The 19,909-nt window shown below is 42.7% G+C and overlaps 1 protein-coding gene across 1 annotated transcript in view; it reads left to right on the top strand.

The window, feature by feature from the left end:
• The window catches only part of GABRG3 (gamma-aminobutyric acid type A receptor subunit gamma3), a 296,269-nt gene that overhangs the window by 21,473 nt on the left and 254,887 nt on the right, over positions 1-19,909 (top strand). Inside the window, exon 3 of the mRNA XM_053384109.1 lies at positions 11,243-11,310. Coding sequence (XP_053240084.1) covers positions 11,243-11,310 — 68 coding nt within the window. The remainder of the gene's footprint in view (positions 1-11,242; positions 11,311-19,909) is intronic.

The raw sequence follows: 19,909 nt of genomic DNA, 5'->3' as shown, positions 1-19,909 counted from the left end.
TTAGGTACCAATGATACTTACAAAATAAAATTAAACCTCTCCTTACAGCCACGTAATAGAATCAAATTGTAAAATTCACATGGAAAAGCTTGGCCAATTTAGATAATTATTAATGTAGGTATTAAGCACATTTGGGAATATAAATAGAAATAGCTATTAAAATGAATTTATACTTTAAGAAAATGAATGAATTTCTGGTCATATGAACGGTAACCACAGAGTTCCACAGAGGTCCAGGAACAGCCAAGCAAAGGTCAAACAACATGGGCAGCTGAGCAGACACAGCAAGCCAGCTCTGCTTCCCTCTGCAAATCCCTTTGCAGGCTGATTGCAGCACCTGGACTTAATCAGGCAGGTGGCCCTCCCCTGTTCTGAGCTGAGGAACCACACACCTCCTCCCAGAGCTAGCGAGCCCCACCTGGCCAGCTAGGAAGCTGGGCTGTGGGCCCTGGCCTGCCTCAGCCTTCTAGAGCTCCCATCTTGCTGATCCCTACACCTCAAAGCCTGCCATGTTCATGGAGACAGACCCCCCCAGCTCTGCTGATGGGTCCTATGCATAGACCCCAAGCCCCTCGCTATCCTCCGTCACTCTGTGAGTATTTCCTTCCCCCTCCCCTGCTTGTCCTGGTGTGTCCCACTTCCAGCTATACCCCTCACTGGGATCCTCTTCCACCCCGCCGTCATCCTGCTGTGGTTGCTAACAGAACACCCTATAAGAAGCCTTTCAATGGGCATTTGATCCTTAGCTGACCCAGTTGTTCTCATTGGGCCCAGTGTGGGTCTGATTACTGTGCCAGAATAAGGCTGGTGCAAAGAGAAGCCTGCCTTGCCATTTCAGCAGGGCTGAGGAGGCAACAGCATCCCCACAACTCAGTCAAGCCCCTGCAGATCGTGTGTGTGTGTGTGTGTGTGTGTGTGTGTGTGTGTGTATTGCTCCCTTATTTATTTGTCCATGTATTCATGGGCTTGTAGTATTTTTAATACCGGTTCTACTGTTTCATGAATGTTACAGTTATATGTTTTCATTGAATTTTATTATGTATGTGGGTTGTTGGGGTTTTTGTGCGACTGGTAGTACATCGCTTTGGGCAAGATAAAATGACTATCAAATTCAATAAATAAATAAAAACATTACTCTTATGGAGAACCACCTTATAAGTTGGTTCAGTGCCCATTCTGCTGCCCGGATGCCATGAACCTGGCATGTCCAACTTTTGATCCTCACTGGTCATTTGATTTCAGAAAAATGTGGCTAAACTCACAAACTGAATGTCTTGTCACACATTGACCTGGTATGTGTGCTCTACATTTGTTGTAGAAGCCTAGGTACTGGATCCATCCTCTAGGAAAAAATGAGGTCAGTGAGACCCTTTTCCTTCCCCTGGAAGGACTCAGTGCATAGGCTGACCCATTGGAGCCAAGTAGTCTTGTTTAATGTAGCAAATTCCAACACTTCAATATGTTGTTGTTGTTTAGTCGTGTCCGACTCTTCGTGACCCCATGGACCAGAGCACGCCAGGCACTCCTGTCTTCCACTGCCTCCCACAGTTTGGTCAGACTCATGCTGGTAGCTTCGAGAACACTGTTCAACCATCTTGTCCTCTGTCGTCCCCTTCTCCTTGTGCCCTCCATCTTTCCCAGCATCAGGGTCTTTTCCAGGGAGTCTTCTCTTCTCATGAGGTGGCCAAAGTATTGGAGCCTCAGCTTCAGGATCTGTCCTTCCAGTGAGCACTCAGAACAAATTCCAACACTTCAATATACCATTCTTTTAATCACATAGGTGCTGGTGGTATTTTTTCTTTTTCTAAGGTATCCATGCTACTGCAGTCATAAAGAACAATAGCTTTTTTTGTCCTTTGGTACCTATGTATCCCAAATATCCCAACATCATATCTTGTTATTACTTCCTCATCACCAGACACCCCTGTCCTTTTCAAATTTCCAGTAATTAGTGTTATATACTCTAGATAGTCTTAGAGGACTTGCATAGCATCTTACCCACGGTTTTAATGAATTACCAATTAGGACTAATGATGCTGTAGTGCTTGTTTGCATATGTCCAGGTGTATTTTCATACACAACCCAGAATTGGTTCTCCAATTAAAACAGAATAACAGCTTTTAGAGAAAGCCAGTACTGCTTTATTTGATGTGTAAAGGAGATTCATATGTGGGTTATACAGGAGGCATTTCAGGGAAGCCCTATTGACTTACATCTGAGTAAACAGGATCAGACTAATTGTTTACATCTGATTCTGGTTTAAAATCTGAAATAAAACTGATGTAATTTAAATAACAGGCATTGTAATGTGGTTTAGCTTTATTGCCATGTTTGTCATTCTATTGCACACCAAAGATCTACTCTCTAAATGCATTTATGTATACTCTTACATAGGCGTAGAAATAGAAAGTGCATCCTTTTACAATATCGGGATTACGTTCAATTTAGCTGCTGCTAATAAATCCAATATAATTTCTTCATCTGGTTTTTGAATTGCTTCTTTTAGATATCCTAGTAGGATGACCTTGATACATCTAAATCAGGCATGCCCCTAATGTGATTAAAGATTGTTTTCCATAATTTAATCTTGGGACAAGTCCAAAATCTCAGCCTTAATGATGTTTCATTTCCAACGAGAATCATGTCCCAGGTTAGATATATATTTTCATCTGCGAGAAGTCGGGCTCCTGTGCCATTGAGATTGGAGCTAGCAGGTTTTCTTCAGCTGTACCAAAATATGTCACCAGTAAGATATTTGAAGTGCCAACATCTCTCCCCCCCCCCGACCCCCTGAAGTATAATAATGCAATGTCTGAAGAAGGAAGAAATAACCTTTCACAAGGCCATAAAACTGGCTCAAAGTGGGTCATGCGCTGGACATTCTCTGACCATTAGTGTGTGTACAGAGGGAGCCCAAGGACAAAACTCTGAAAAGCCCTTGCAGACAGAACCATCAACAGAAACACTAAAATTTCAGTAGGAAGATAAAAATGAATGCAGTCCAGGAGAGGACCCCAGGAACCAGGGCTAAAACGAGAAGAACAGGATGAGTGACTGTCAAAGGAAGCAGAAAGGCTTAAAAAGAATAAGAATGGAATAAAACCCTTGATTCTTTTTGCCAAGGAAAGATAATTAGAAACTGTATTAAGCTTCTGCTTCATGGAGAAGAAGGCTAAAGCAGATTGAAAAGGGTCATGACTAAGTTAAGTAAGAAATTTGAGATAGCAATGATTTATTATTACTATGACTATTATCATTTAATATCATATAATTGTTTCAGGGATTCTCTTCGAGATCAGATTCATTTTTATCTGTTTACTAGGGGCTGGATCCCCACGCACTCCACTGAACCGCCTGCCACTCACATAACACATAACCCCTCTAGAGTTCCCTCCCCAATGCCATTTCTGCAGCCCCTTCGCTCTTCTGTTCCACAGCCCCTCTTTGCATCAGATTTCACCATCATCCCCATAACCTCCTACATCTTCCTCCTCGCACCCATTCCACCCACTTATGAAGCTAACATCCCCTCCTCTTCTGCACAACCTTCTTAATGCACTTTTTCAGAAAGCAATTTCCCAAATTGAATGCATTTCTGTATGTCCCCCCCCCCATTTATATGCACACTTTCCATTAGTATATGCACTTTTGTACATATTACTTGGCTGGAGAAATGCATGGTAAAATTCAGAGAAGTGTGAATATTGAAGGATGACTGTGTTTTGCTTGAATCATGGAATCATAGCTTGGATCATTGAATCATAGCTTGGATCATTGAGTTGGAAGGGATCGTGAGGAAGATCTAATCCTACCCCATGCAATGCAGGAACCTTTTGTCCAACATGGGGATCAAACCCACAGCCTTGAGATTAAGAGTCTCAAGCTCTACCAACTGAGCTGTGTGTTTTGCTTCATGCTTTGTTCCAGAAATTGTGAACTTGGCAAGTTTCCATTTAAATGCTAACTGAATCAAATTTATCCCTCCTCTGTACATAGCATATTAGGGTGCATTATACTGTTAGAGGGACCAGTGCCGGTCCAAACCACTGAGCCTTGGGCTTGCCGATGAAAAGGTTGGCGGTTCGATTCCTTGTGACGGGGTGAGCTCCCGTTGCTCGGTCCCAGTTCCTGCCAACCTAGCAGTCTGAAAGCACACCAAAAAATGCAAGTAGATAAATAGGTACCACTCTGGCGGGGAGGTAAACTGTTTCCGTGCACTGCTCTGGTGTCGCTGTTCCGTTGCGCCAGAAGCGGCTTAGTCATGCTGGCTACATGACCTGGAAAAACTGTCTGCGGAGCAGACAAACACCAGCTCCCTCAGCCTGTAAAGTGAGATGAGCGCCGCAACCCCAGAGTCATTTGTGACTGGACTTAACTACCAGGGGTCCCTTTACCTTTATACTGTTAGAATATTGGCTCATCTAGCTCAGCATTGTGTACTCTGACTGACAGCAGCGCCCTGGGATCTCCAGCAGATCTCTTTTCATCATCCACTGAACTTCAGAGCTCCTTCATGCAAAGCATCTACTGTGTTGCTGAGCGAAGGCTCCCCTGCCCCCACCAAAGCAGTGCCTTTGAGAACTAACACGTCACCATTGTGACTCTACTAACTCCTGGAAGCACTGCACAGTTGACTCCCCACCCCTTTCTTCTTCCCCACAGGCTTTCCGAGGAGCCCCCTGTCGTTCATTGATTCACAATGTGGCCTTTGAATTGTCCCCTCTTATGCAGGCCACAGAGCATCCAAGGTGGGGATGCAGGGAGATGTAAGGCACTCAGCAGGCCAAGGCACTCAGTGGAGACCAATGGTTATGTTCATTATTTTATGTGCTTTGGTGATCACAAATATGCGCATCATCATATTGCAATTTTAGATGAAATCTCCCCTTTAAAAAAACCCATTAGGCATCTTTCTACCCCTGTGGGCTTTCCATTAAACAGAACAGATATGCCAAAGTCTTAATCATTTTCGATATGTAATCTATTAAATGCGGTGCAAAAGAATTCAAACAAGAAAGCGAAATACTATCAAATCCAGGGAGGCTGCTGTAGATTTGTGCTGGCACACATAGAGGCAGAATTTATCCCCTTGATTTACAGCTACAAGATTTGTGCTTAGTGGAAATTGTCAGATGTATTTTGCTAGCTCTCCAAATAACCAGGATAACCTTTATTCATGTTTTCATTAGTTTCATCAATGGCCTTCTTAATTAGAAACAGGATGCTTGGATATTACAACGTATGTGACAAACAACTAGACAGCTCTAAACATTTGTCATTTGGTGCTACCAGATGTCAGCCTGGCAGTGTTGAAATTTGGACACATTTCCTCCCCCCCCCCTTCTTTCATGGAAAATAACCACCCTGCGTTAAGAACTGTTTCAAAGAGGTTGATTTGAGAAGGCTGATATCTCTGCTGACATCCTTTAATCATTCTTCCACCTATGATATACATGTAAATGTTATGGTTGCTGACAGCACTTTCAAACTATTTTCGTCTGATCCCTCTGACAAAGAAACACTGGAGAGCTAGAGATCCATTTACAATCTGACTGACAGATTTCAGAAGAGCTAGCATGAACATTATTCTACCTGCCCACCAGGCAATATGACTGCGAGGAATGACCTCTGTCTCATGACAGAAGGCTCCAGACCCATGACTAAAATAAAGCCTTTAAAAATATGCATTTTTCACTATTCTATTGTGTTGCCCGACTGAATGGATGGGGAATGTATGACCTTCCAGTTGTTGCTAGACTGCAACTCCCATTGTTCATGACCACTTGCCAAACTGGCAAGGGCTGTTGGGAGTTGGTGCCAACAATATCTGGTGGACCACCTCTGCCCAGCTGGAACATTTGATAGGACTAATCCTTTGTGTGTCTATTTTCCTTAAGTGGGGAAGTAATTACATGCTCACCTTTCTTACACTATACTCTTTGTTTGGCACATGTGAAGGAGCAGAAGTTCTAATTGGGGTGGAGAACTGGTGAACCCCTAGATGTTGCTGGAATCCAACTCCCAGCCGCCTTAGGAAGAATGGTCAATGACAGGAATGATGGGAGTTGTAGTTCAGCAACGTCTGGGTGTTTGTGCCACAAGTTAGCCACCCAGTTCTAGATCATTTCAATATGACACTACTCTGGCCTTCCCATAGGCATCTGGGTAGAAACTCTGGGAAAGCAGGATGCTTGGCTAAATAGCTTTTTGTTCTGATCTAGCAGGGCTTTTCTTTTGTTTAAAGAATGTATCAAAACTTATTTTCCACTGTGGTACCTCTCTAGTACTCTGCAGGGGGATTCCACCTGCAAGCAGATAGTTCTAGCCAGTGTGGTGTAGTGGTTAAGAGCGGTGGACTCGTAATCTGGGAAACCGGGTTCACGTCTCCGCTCCTCCACATGCAGCTGCTGGGTGACCTTGGGCTAGTCACACTTCTCTGAAGTCTCACCTCACAGCGTGTCTGTTGTGGGGGAGGAAGGGAAAGGAGAATGTTAGCTGCTTTGAGACTCCTTCGGGTAGTGATAAAGCGGGATATCAAATCCAAACTCTTCTTCTGCTTCTGCTTCTGCTTCTTCTTCTTCTTCTTCTTCTACAGTGACATATGCAAGTTCCAGGGAAACCATGTGTTGCCTTGTATTGTCGTCTACATGTTTCACTGATTGCATGTGTATAGAAGGGTCCTGGACCAAGAATCATGGTATACAATTGCATAGCTAAACCTTCCTAATAGGGAGGATTAGCAATGAGACAAGGAGCCAGTGCCAAGTGTAATCAAATGCATGCTTTATTGCAGAAACAGAAATGTCAAGTAATAGCTTTCAGACTGGTCCAACAGCTTTTGGTTAAATCCACAGAAAGCAGAGAGAATTGGGGCAGATAGGTCAGGCAGTAACAATGTGCTGAGCATAGAATCATCGAGTTGGAAGGGATACCAAGGGCCATCTAGTCCAACCCCCTGCAAGGAATCAACGAAGAGGATGATACCTAAAAAAAGGGAGGGCAGAACAGTAGGCACCAAATTAGAAGGAGGGGGCTAAATTAGTGGTAGGGAACCTATGGCCTGTGGGCCTCAATGGGCTTCCCTTTGGTCCATAAGCCATTTAGTCCATCAGTCACTGTGTCCTCCAGAAGCTGTTGGACTACAGCTTGCACCAGTTGCAGCCAGCATGCCCAATGGTCAGGGTGGATGATGGAAGTTGAAGTCCAGCAACATCAGGAAAGCACCATATTGGCTACCCCTGCCATGCTTTTCAGTTTTCCTCTAGCCTCTTTTCCATCTTCCAAACCCTGGGGCTCAATCCAAAGTTGAGAAGGAAGGCACAGCCATTTCCCCCTTCCCTTCTGTATAGTCTGGGAGAGTGATCAAGAACTCCAGGGACACAGTGTGGGGGCCTTGTCTTTCCACTTTCAACATGTGAAGACATCAGGGCTCATTGAGCCATGCCTTCTTTTGCATCCTATTGTAAGTTCTTCAAGATGTCTGAATTCTTGACAACACAACAGGTGTCATAAAGTTCACACTGCCCCAGTTCAAGAGGAACGGATTTGGAGATTGACAGACTCTTTGATTATGATCTGCGTACATTGTGCATTGTGCTGCCCTCTGCTTTCCCGCCCCCCCGGTCCATGCAATACTTCTTAAAATTACACCTATTATGGATTTCTAGAGGTCCCTCAATTATTTCATTTTGCAACTTCTCCTCTTAAGAGGAGCAGGAGGAAGATTGCCATTTGTTTTCAGTTGCGTTACAATCAGGGTTACATTGATTAATCAGTCATATTTGTTCCGATTTCCGTTTTTGATTGCTGATGCCAGGGCTTCAGTTCATCTGAGGCTATTCTTTGGGTTCAGCGTGAGTTTCTGGATTTAATTAACTCTCCCAAATTGTCCCAGAACAGTCTTTATTCAACTCTACAGATGAGAACAACTTGAATCTGGCTACTGGATTATTATTATTTTAAAACCCTTCAGTTAGTTTTTACTCATCTTTTCCCCCCAATATATGACTTGTCAGCAATTACATAAAGTTTTAGAAAGACTGAAATTCATCCATGTCCACCCTACATTTAGTCAGAATTCAAATTTCTAACTTTTAATTAGATGGCCAAAAGGCTTGCATGGAAAAATATTTCTACACTGTATTGTATCATTATAAATTAAAGGATATTTCAGATTCTTGGTTCCATTCTCTTCTTGCTATTTCTTAAACTGACCGGCAATGTCAAGTTTTAGAAATACGCACAAGTTCAAACTGCAGAAGACGGGGGAGAAACGTCATACCCAATTGGCAGCGAAGTGAACCCTGGTCTATTTGTGTTTCTTCTGCCTCTCAGGAGCTCACAATTTTATGCTCACAGCAACCCTCTGGGATAGGTTAAGCTAAGAAATAGCAACCTGCCCAAGGCTATCCACTGATCTCTGTGACATGAATAAACAGGAATCTGAACCCATGTCTTCACGGTTGAAATCCAACACTTTCCCACATTTGAGATTTTATATTTCACTACTACAGTCCCCATGAAATCATTTAATTCACTACTGTAATTAATGCTAGTCATGTAAATCTAACCAGTGGGATTTATAAACAGAAATATTTGAAAGCTTTCCCCCCCTCATTTATGTTTTATGTGCCTGCAAGATCATTAGTATTTTGAACTACACAAGGTTTATTCAAGCATCTTGGGATGTGTGTACATCATCACAGGTACAAATGAGGAATGCAAGAATTGCCATGCTGAATCAGACCCACAGCTCATCTAGCATTCCCCCCCTCCATGGCTAGCCAAGGAAGCTCACAAGCAGGGCAAGAGAGAGAAAACCTGTTTGTCGGTATTCAGAACATGTCCCATTCTGAACATGAAGGCTCCTTGCATAGCCACTCTACCTAATCAAGAGGGACATGGGTGGCGCTGTGGTCTAAACCATTGAGCCTCTTCGGCTTGCCAATCAGAAGGTTGGCGGGTCAAATCTCCACGATGGGGTGAGCTCCCATTGCTCTGTCCCAACTCCTGCCAACCTAGCAGTTCAAAAGCACACCAGTTCAAGTAGATAAATAGGTACCTCTGTGGAGGGAAGGTAAACGGTGTTTCCGTGCACTCTGGTTTCCGTCACGGTGTTCCGTTGTGCCAGAAGTGGTTTAGTCATGCTGGCCACATGACCCAGAAAGCTGTCTGCAGACAAACATCAGCTCCCTCGGCCTGAAAGTGAGATGAGCACTGCAACCTCACAGTCACCTTTGACTGGACTTAACCGTCCAGGCGTCCTTTACCTTTACCTACCTAAACAAGAGCAGTGCACCACTAATGCTAGTGCACCTTACAAACCATGTACTGCTGCCAAGCTTCATGGACCAAGCAAAATTATTCAAGTGGATCGAGGCATTTCTTGCACTATCATTATCATCAGTAGATTGATCAATAGTATTTGGCAGAATTCATGACCATATATATATATATATATATATATATATATATATATATATATATATATTTCATGGCACAATATTTACTTCACCCTCCCTTTGTTATTATAATGTTTCAGTACAGCAATAAATTCTATTCTCACTTTTTATTGGTGTGAGTCTATGGTGAATTATACCTACTGTGATGGCCACCTCCTAGCCACCCTGGTCTCATGCTGTCTGAGGGGAGGGTGATTCCAGGTAACAGAAGGATGCCATCTGTTCCAGATAAAGCAGTGTTGGTGGGGTATTTCTACAAGGCTGCCCTTTTTCAATCAGCCTCTGCTTTACCTTGGGGGTGTCCCTGAAGCCAATTTATGGCTTCTAAAGTGGGGGGTGTTACTATAAGAAGAGACCACACCAGGTTTATGAAACAGGGACAAATAGACCAAGTGTCCACCCCATTTCCCAGCCCCAAAATACTATAGGAAAATGGGGGGCATTCTGTTTCAGCCCTTATGTGGAGGTGTCCATGGTAGTCTATTTCTGTATATGCACTCTACATTTAACACACATTTAAAACACCCCATCCCCCAATTTCCTGGAAAATTTATTTTTAAGGGTGCTCAGAATCGTACAGCTGTGTGAGGTAAACTCCAGTCTGCAAGATTCTTGGGTTGTTTGTGTGCTTTAAATGAACTTTGAATGTATGGTGTATTCCATGGGTAGGCAAACTAAGGCCCGGGAGCCAGATCCAGCCCAATCGCCTTCTAAATCCGGCCTGCGGATGGTCCGGGAATCAGCATGTTTTTACATAAGTAGAATGTGTCCTTTTATTTAAAATGCAACTCTGGGTTATTTGTGGGGCCTGCCTGGTGGTTTTACATGAGTAGAATGTGTGCTTTTATTTAAAATGCATCTCTGGGTTATTTGTGGGGCATAGGAATTCATTCATTCCACCCCCCCTCCCCAAAAAATATAGTCCGGCCCCCCACAAGGTCTGAGGGACAGTGGACCAGCCCCCTGCTGAAAAAGTTTGCGGACCCCTGCACTGTATTCACAGCCTGTGTGGCTAGTGATACTATATATAGTTTAGTCACTAGGTGGCACTGGATTTAGTTGTGTCTAGGCAGAGGCAGAAGTATCCAATTACTGTTCTTTTATTGTTTTATTTCCAACATTTGCATAGTGCTTTTCACCACCGAATGGTCACAAAGCAGTTTCCAATTATGCTCAGTAAAGCAAGCTATCAGTCAACATAGCATGGTATTTTAAACTCTACAACGCAAACAAATTACTGTAGATTTCACAAATAGTCACAACATTTCAACACAGCAAACAACCCTCTGAAAGAGAAATGATAAAGTTCATGTTTAGCTTCCCAATTGGTATGTCCTCTAAGCTTTCCATGATACAATGTCTCTTCTGATCCCTGGCAGATTGAGTCAGTTTCAGGGTCTTCCATCCAGAGGGTGGGAGCAGGAGGAGCTGCAGATGGACTGAGGGACTGGCTGATGGTGTGGAGGCCAACCCACAAAAGGAGCCCCCTCCATTGAGTTCTAGGCTCCAAATGTAGCTCCAGAGAGGAAGAAAGGAGGACTACAAAGTCCTGTGCGCCAGAATATACACAATGTGAATTCATTCCCAAGCTGTTGCTTCAAAAGAGAGAGAGGATTTTAGAAGAGTTCTTGGAGGGGGGAGGAAATGGTCTGTGCTGTGCTGTTGTTTCAAAACAGATTTGAGATGGGAAGGCTATAATTACAGAAATGTTAAACATGATGCCCTGTGTTGTCTCCAGGGCACTATTAAATGCTGCTTTTTTTTCTTTCTTTCTTTCACAGTGAAACCAACTGTCATTGATGTTGACATTTATGTTAATAGCATTGGCCCCGTGTCATCAATAAATATGGTAAGTGTCTTCCAGTCAATGATTTTATTGGCATCGCTGCTCATGCCATCCGCATCTGATCCCCTTAATTTTTACTAAAACATGAGACGAGGTGAAGTGTTATGGTTGCTGTTGTCGCTGTATTTTCTGATCTGGTTCTGCTTTCCTGACAATTCTTTGTCCCTTTATTGAGGGAGGCCAGGATGGTGCAGGCAGGAGAGAGCTGATGATCAGCAGTATCATGCTGTGATCTGTCTGCCACAGAAAAAACACTCTTGAAAATGATGCATATTCCGTTTATCTTTGGGAAATATGCTTGCCCTGACGTTGCAAGCAATGGTGAAACAATGCTGACTACAGAAAATGTGGCGCTGTAAACTAATGCTGCACTCCTATGCATGTGTCTACTCAGAAGTAAGTCCTGCTACTCTTGGTGGGGTTTACTACTCGGTAATTGCGCCTAAATAAATTGCAGTCATGTGTTTTGCCATTGAAAGACTGGCCTGATATCTTTTGGAAGTCTGTATGTCAACATGGTGGACTCACTGCAACCAAGGCACTGACTGCTGAACTGTTTCCACGTTTGGGGGAGTCCAGGATATTGTAAAGGAACATCTGCTGCCCCATAAAGAGGCTGTGACACAGATGGAAACTGATGTTGTGTGACTCATCATCCATCAGTGGTAGGTAGTGGCCATTGGAACCGGTACTGAGGAAGGCAAAGGAGTCCAACAGGAGGTGTACCCAAAGCCTACAATAAATTTTGACAAGGGTGGCGCTGTGGTCTAAACCACTGAGCCACTTGGGCTTGCCAATCAGAAGGTCAGCAGTTTGAATCCCCACGATGGGGTGAGCTCAAGTTGCTCTGTCCCAGCTCCTGCCAACCTAGCAATTCGAAAGCATACCAGTGCGAGTAGGTAAATAGGTAGAACTGTGGTGGGAAGGTAAATGGCGTTTCCCTCGCTCTGGTTTCCGTCACGGTGTCCTGTTGTGCCAGAAGCAGTTTAGTCATGACCCGGAAAGCTGTCTGTGGACAAACGCTGGCTCATTTGGCCTAAAAGCGAGATGAGCGCTGCAACCCCATAGTCGCCTTTGACTGGACTTAACCATCCAGGGGTCCTTTACCTTACTACTATCAATGGAGCTAACTAATTCTCATTATCTCTCCATCTTCCTCACAGTTGAGTGTCCAAAAGGCAATATGATAGGCGGAAGGAGATTGTGGCTAGCACTGACTCCTGGACAAGTTGTAAGAAGCAGGCTGGGGGCAGGGGGTTGGTGGGGGCAGATTGAGGTTGGTGAGGCAGTGTCTCATTAACCTTTGAAGACTAGCCTCCATTGCTCATCATACTGCAGTCACGATGCTGACTAGAAGGATGGGGACCATTTTTTCATGGCTTTGTAATTCCCGACTCCTAAAGATTTTTCATGCTTGGCCCCCTCTTGGACTTTTGGAGGTTTCTCAATCCTTTTTATTCTTCGGCTGCTGTAACTTGGTGAGATTGTAGTTCGTTTATGAGCGGTTTCGTTGTTTTGAATTTAAGTGCATTGTAGATTGCTTTAATGTAAAGTGTGCTGCCTTGTTGTGAGTCTTCTAGAAATTCACCAATAAGTGCACTAAAGATACTATCCTCTACACACTTAGCCTGGGAGGAAGACAAATTGAAATTGGTGGGGCTCACTTCTAAGTAGACATGCACAGGATCACACTTTAACAATAATGTTTGGGTTTCTTTAAAGCACTTTTTAAATGCATAACTCTTATCGGCAAGGCAAAAATACATTTGTACTTAAAACCACATTTGTTCCCATCCAGTGAACTTGGCAGTGGCATTTTATAACACAATGAATATCTCTCTGAGCTATCTGTAGAGTGCATATGCACAGTTAACTAACACTTAATGGTTTGTGGTGCACAGGCAAAGCTTTAGTTGCAGGAGGCTATGCAATAAATTATGTGAATGAATCTGCTGGTCTACAGTGTACATGATTTAATTCTGTTTTTAGCAGTGATTCTGACCATAAAGGACATTTGGAGCTGAACTCAGAAGAAATTAGGGATGTAATCTTGTACATACTTATTTGGGAGTAATTATCACTGGGAGTAAATCCCAGTCACAGTGGGGGTTACTTTGGGGTAGGGTTGTGCTAGTAATTCTGCTTCCTTATTTTTATTAAGATACAGAATATTATGATGGTACAACAAATTAGTTTAGGCAAAATTACACTTTCGTAGAGTTAGTTCTTCTTCCATGTAACAATGCTTTTTGCTGTGATGTTCAGCTCTGTTGGAATGTTTGGCTTAATCTTACTCACAGCGGAAAGCTTTTAATGCCAATAATTTTATCAGGAAACAGCAGCTACCAAATTCTAAATAATGACCCTGATCTAGAGAGAAATGTTGATACTTAAATGCAATTGAAATTAATGAAATCGTACTTGCTACTGGCTTGTTCTGTTGATTTCTGTAGGAATTCAAGTAATTTTCTTTGAATCTTGGTTAATTAAAATCTGTTTTCTTTGCTTATTGAAGGGTTGGGGTTCCCCCCCAAAGAATCTGGTGTCTGCGTGTGAGAGAGAGGGATGCTTTGTTTATCAAGGTGGCACCTGTGTGTGTCCATTAGTGGAGGGAAAATGGGGGGGGGGGAATGAAGGCTAATCAATTCAAACACTCATATGTTGCCAGGATTCAATGAGTGTGGAATTTGGGTCGCTACAAGACCAGGAGTTCTTTCCTTAATTTTGCACTAGCTGGGGTAAACACAGGCTAACATAATTTCACATCTCCTGTGCTTGTGTAGAGGTGGGAATGCACAAGTGACTGTAAGTTAGAAGCATTTTAGTAGAGCAGTACCACTGGATTCCTCACCCTGCAATTTTGATTATGATGCTTGCTGTATCAGAATATTATGGTCAGTATGTTATAGCTGAACAGAGTATTAGATCAGGGAGGTCAAGAGAGGAGTCTTGTTGTTTGGCAAACCGAGACATCCATACACACTGCCCTGGCTTGAGCCCAAGGAGATCACTTCAGTGCTGCTAACATAGTGATTTGACTTCACCCCTGGAGGCACACTCCATTGTCTCTCAAGACAGAGGGATGCCAACAAATATGAGATACAGTGGTACCTCGGGTTAAGTACTTAATTCATTCCGGAGGTCCGTTCTTAACCTGAAACTGTTCTTAACCTGAAGCACCACTTTAGCTAATGGGGCCTCCTGCTGCCGCCGCACCGCCGGAACATGATTTCTCTTCTCATCCTGAAGCAAAGTTCTTAACCTGAAGCACTATTTCTGGGTTAGCAGAGTCTGTAACCTGAAGCGTATGTAACCCGAGGTACCACTGTACTTGCTATATAGACCACCCTGAACAACTTGGTAGAGGAATAGGGTAAACCAGGGATGTATACATTTATATAGTTGTAGCTGCTCCATTTTTATTTTTATTTTACTTTGAAATTGGTTGGTTGGTTATTGCAATTATGGGGGATTCTGCTGGGCAAAAATCAAGGTACAAATATGAGAAAGAAATAAGTTTCACCCTCTGGATATAGGTGGTTACTCTGCAAAGCCCATAACGTTGTTGCAATTTCTGAAATCAGGCTCTGCCTATCCTGGCATCTAATTTGAACTCAGGATAAATTTAAAGTCCATCTGCTACCATGTAAACGTGCCATATCAGTGATCTGCATGACTCCACCCAGCTTTGGTTGCACAAGACATGCACACATGAATGCATTTCTTATGCCTGTCTCTGCTCTGACTTGGCACACCACATTTTGTCTCATTTGTTTGAAAGAGGACAAATGCTTAATACGCATTTATTAAGCAACATGAATCAGAAGAGTCCATGCTGTATGCAGGTTGCACAAGCCACCCCCGTTGATTTGTTGTTACGGGAGAGAAAGATAATTAGCTATTTGTCAATTCTAAGGCTGAAGCAGATGGTTCCCTTGCTGGGCAAACTTTGCTTTTACCTGAAGAAAAATGAATCAAATACATTACTTTGACTGAAGATGTCAGTTGCCCCAGTACTTTCTGCACACTCCATCTTTTGTTTGTTTGTTTCAGTCATTCGTCAGGAAATGCACATTCCATATTTTCTTACCAAGATTAATCTTTTCACCGGAAGCTCAAGGGCTTAAGTTTTATCTGCATCTTCAGGAGACCAAGTGATGGGTCATTTGCCCTGCAGTTTGGAATGGCTCCAAGGAACCATGTTAAACAGAGGTCCATAAAAAAATTTAAATGATCAGTCAGCCAATCACTTAATTTGCATGCAGCCTTTCCAAGGTTAAAACCATGCTCAAAGTGGCTGAGAACATATGAAAAATTACATAACTACAAACATATCATAACTGCAAACAAAATATCAAAAGGTACATACTGAATTGAACAATTTATACACCAATCATAAGATACAAAATGAAGATACAAAAAAGTAACAGCAACAACCAATCCAACAAACCCCCCTAATAATACCTCAGCCTATTGAACTGTTGTCCAGCTGACATGTCTCTCTCATGTTCCATGCTTGGATTCATAGGAGTACTGAACACTTCAGCCAGTGTGGTGTTGTGGTTAAGAGCGGTAGTCTCATAATCTGGTGAACCGGGTTCGCTTCCCCACTCCTCTACATGCAGCTGCTGGGTGACCTTGGGCTAGTCATACTTCTCTGAAGTCTCTCAGCCCCACTCACCTCACAGAGTGTTTGTTGTGAGGGAGGAAGGGAAAGGAGAATGTTAGCCACTTTGAGACTCCTTCGGGTAGTGATAAAGAGGGATATCAAATCCAAACTCCTCCTCCTCCTCTTCTTCTTCTTCTACTTCTTCTTCTATGTAGGAAAGCCTACCACTCGGTTATGACCAATTCAAATGGTTAAATGTTCTGCCTGTTGCAAATTCTACCTTACAGTAAAGTAGCTTTTGTATGGAATGCAGGCAATATCCAATATGTCTTGCTCAGAGTGAACCTATAGACCTAAGTTAGACTGATGTTGGGTACCACTCTGTATATTTTAGCTTTTGTATGTTTTGATACTAGTACCAAAGTTATCTATGTATCATCTATCTATCTATCTATCTATCTATCTATCTATCTATCTATCTATCGATCATCTATCTATCTATCATCTATCTATCTATCTATCTATCTATCTATCATCTATCTATCTATCTATCTATCTATTTATCTGTCATCTATCTATCATCTATCACCATCTGTCTATCTCATCATCATCATCATCATCATCATCTATCTATTAATAATATTATTATTTATACCCTGCCCATCTGGCTGGGTTGTCCCAGCCACTCTGGGCGGCTTCCAACACATATAAAAACATAATAAAATGTCAAACATTAAAACACTGAATATATTACAAACATTTAATATGAAAGGGTCAGGGGAGAAATAGAGATGCTGCCTCAGATAGCAAAAGGTTCAAAGTAGAAAGGCTTTCCATGGGTACTAAGGAAAGAGGTGAGAAGTGACCATACAAAACAGGAAGTGTTTGAAACGTAGATTTCCCAAACAGTCTGACACCTCTGTAATAGAAGAACACAAATTGCATTTGTGTCCACAGAAATGTTAGCTGTCTGACTGAGAACTATTAAGAAGAAGAGGAGCTTGGATTTGATATCCCGCCTTTCACTCCCTTTAAGGAGTCTCAAAGTGGCTAACATTCTCCACACCGGCTCTCACTTAATGCAGAAAGTCAAATTTGGACTTTACATTGCAGTATCAGTGTCGCTTTTAGTGTTGGCTCTTTATAGGAGAGGGGAATGAACAGAACACCACAACTTGCCATTATTTGTTTGTTTGTTTGTTTGTTTGTTTATCTATTTAACAAAATATACACATTTCTTGAATTATTATTTTTAAATCAGAGCAGTATACGAAAGAAAAACCAGTGAAATTAAAACCTCACAACCATACTTTAAAACACAGAGAAGTTAAACTACTAAAACAGCTTAGAAACATCTCAACTTTATAAGCATTTGGGTAGGCTTGTATAAAAATGAATTTTTTAGCAGGTGCCAAAAATTCAGTATTTATTGAATGTGAGAGCTATGGCAGGTGTTTGACACTTTTAGTACATGCAGGGTTGCATCCAATATGATTATATTTAGAGTTAGACCCACTGAAATCAGTGTACTAAAATTAGAAATGCTAAATCACTTCAGTGGGTCTACTCTGAGTAGGAGTAGCATTAGATACCATCCCAAATCTTTGATTATGAATCTGGTCCAAGCGCCATCTCTGAAAAGTGAGCTGTGAGGAAAGTGGCCCTCAAACTTCTCTGTATGAACGTCAGGCACATTCTTGACAAAATGCCACCAGGTGCTCTGTCTTGGGAGAACTGTGATTCATGCCTGTTGTGGGAATTTATTCACCTTTTCCTGTTGTTTAAGATCATTTTTATGTCTATGACAGCAATGGAGATTAGGAGATCTCTGCTGACAGAGACACCTTGCCCAAGACTATTTGCTTTGGTTCTATAGAAGCTCTGCCACTTCACTCCCGTGACATTTCAGAACTTCATTTCCAAATCCAACATTTCACACACACATTTAATCAGTGGCTATAGGTTATTTTCCAGGCTAGCATTTCAAAGTAAGGCAGTAGAGGTAAACCCATTCAATCCACTTAAGTGAGGAAGCCTGAAAGCAGGAAGTTTGGGTCATCTCATTAGCTGTTAAATCCGCTCCACTTCCCAGTGGGGAGGAGTTGCGGTGGACCACATGGCCACCACTCCCCATCGGGGGCAGGGGACTTTGTCCCCCGTTGCCTGGGGGATCCTGGCCACATCAGAGCCCGGCCAGCCAATCCGCTGGCCAGGGGGGCATGGCCGGGGCCGTTTAAACTGAGGAGCGAGCCAGAAGACTTCCTCTTTGGCTCACTTCCTCAATCACCCGCCCTCCCTCCCTCCCTATTTTGCAGGTTAGGCCTTGCTATGGACTTTGGTGGTTGCCTTGGTTGTCCGAGGGGCCTGGTAGGAATTTTTCCACTGGCAAATTGGCACTGGCCACTTGGTTTTCGCCTACCTCGTAGCAATTGTCACAACTTCGTTAGGGTTGCGGTTAAGCATTGTTTGACCTTGTGTGGGGGAGGGGAGGTGTGGCCATCACCTGCCCCTCCATGCTTAAGGGTATTCTGTTAAAGGAATCCAGGGGTGTTGATCTTGTCCGAAGCCCGGCTGGGGGCTAGGGCCTTGACACGACCCCGACGGGAACACCAGGGGGAGCTTCAGTCGGTTTGCATCGACAGGGCTCCCCCTACCGGTGGCTTACCCTTACTGGACTTCCTGCACAATGGGCAGGAGTCAGATATAGTCAGGTCCAATAAATGCCTAAGTCAACACAGCTCACATTCTGTAATTCAATAAAGTTGTGGCCAAAATTTGCCCATTAACATAAACCTAATATCTGTGTGTGAGTTATTTCCAATGAGGGGGTGGCTGCGGGGTCTCGACACGCAACAGATACATTAAGGTCCCTTTGTGACATTCAGGAGAAGCCACAAAAGAAGCTTTAACAACTTGTGCCTTGTTTCCAAGTCCCAGTCAGACAGGTGTGCATTCTCCCTTGCTGAGTCTCTCCATCTCTCTCTTTCTTACCACATCATCTTTAGATTAAAGTTGAGGAAAGGGGAAAACAGTAATAAAGAACGCATTCCTTTAGTATGGACTAGAGATAGTCAACATGGTGACTCCAAATGTTCGTGGATTAACAACTCTCATCAACCCCAATTAGCATGGCCAATAATCAAGAGGTGATGGGAACTGTAATACAGCACTATCTGAGGTGTGATGGAGGCGGGGACCTCATTAGATACCAGTGTTGTAGACACTGTAATTGCAGAAGTGATATATTTTCTCCCACCAGACTCTTTATCTTCATAGTTTCTAAAGTGGAATGCCATTTTTAAGCGGAAAGCCCCTATCCTAACTTCCATCCATTGACAATGGTAACATGCATAAGTCTGGCTGATCCAAAACGTATTTTTTTAAAATAAATAAGCTTGGTTCTATATGACTGTGATCTATTCCAATTACTATCAGTTCCTCAAAATCAAATTTGGAAAACAACAACACACCATTGACTCAAGGCTGTGTACACACTCCTGTGTTCTCTGTATCCAGTGCATCCTCCCTTCTAGTTTGGAAGACGGTTATATATGTGACATTATCCACAATCCATATCTATCCTGTAACTATCCTGTCATTTATTTTTATTTAATTCACAAAATTTCTACACTGCTCAACTGTAAATGAAAAATAAAAAACAACTCAAACTCAAAGCAGTTTATGGGGGGGGGGACTATAAAACTATTGGTTAAAAGCAGTTTAAAACAACAATTTAAACTCCCCCCCAAAAAAAAAACAGGAGTAAACTAAAAACATATTGGAAATACTGTGTTTTGCTGTGGTTTTCCCCAGAACAGCTTTGATCCTATTTGAGAAAAACCACAACCTAGCTGTTTTTTAAGCCAGTAATGCATATGCAGCCTAGATGAGGAATATGACAGTTTTCTTTTTCTTCATCTTTACAGTCACCTTCATGGTTTTGGTCTAACAGATACCTAAATCTAACTAAGGCTCTGATCCAATATGGATAAA

Source organism: Podarcis raffonei, chromosome 4 (genome assembly GCF_027172205.1).
Source record: "Podarcis raffonei isolate rPodRaf1 chromosome 4, rPodRaf1.pri, whole genome shotgun sequence".
In the NCBI taxonomy this organism is placed as follows: domain Eukaryota; kingdom Metazoa; phylum Chordata; class Lepidosauria; order Squamata; family Lacertidae; genus Podarcis; species Podarcis raffonei.
Note: the sequence above shows the minus strand (reverse complement) of the source record. Positions and strands in the feature narration are given on the sequence as shown.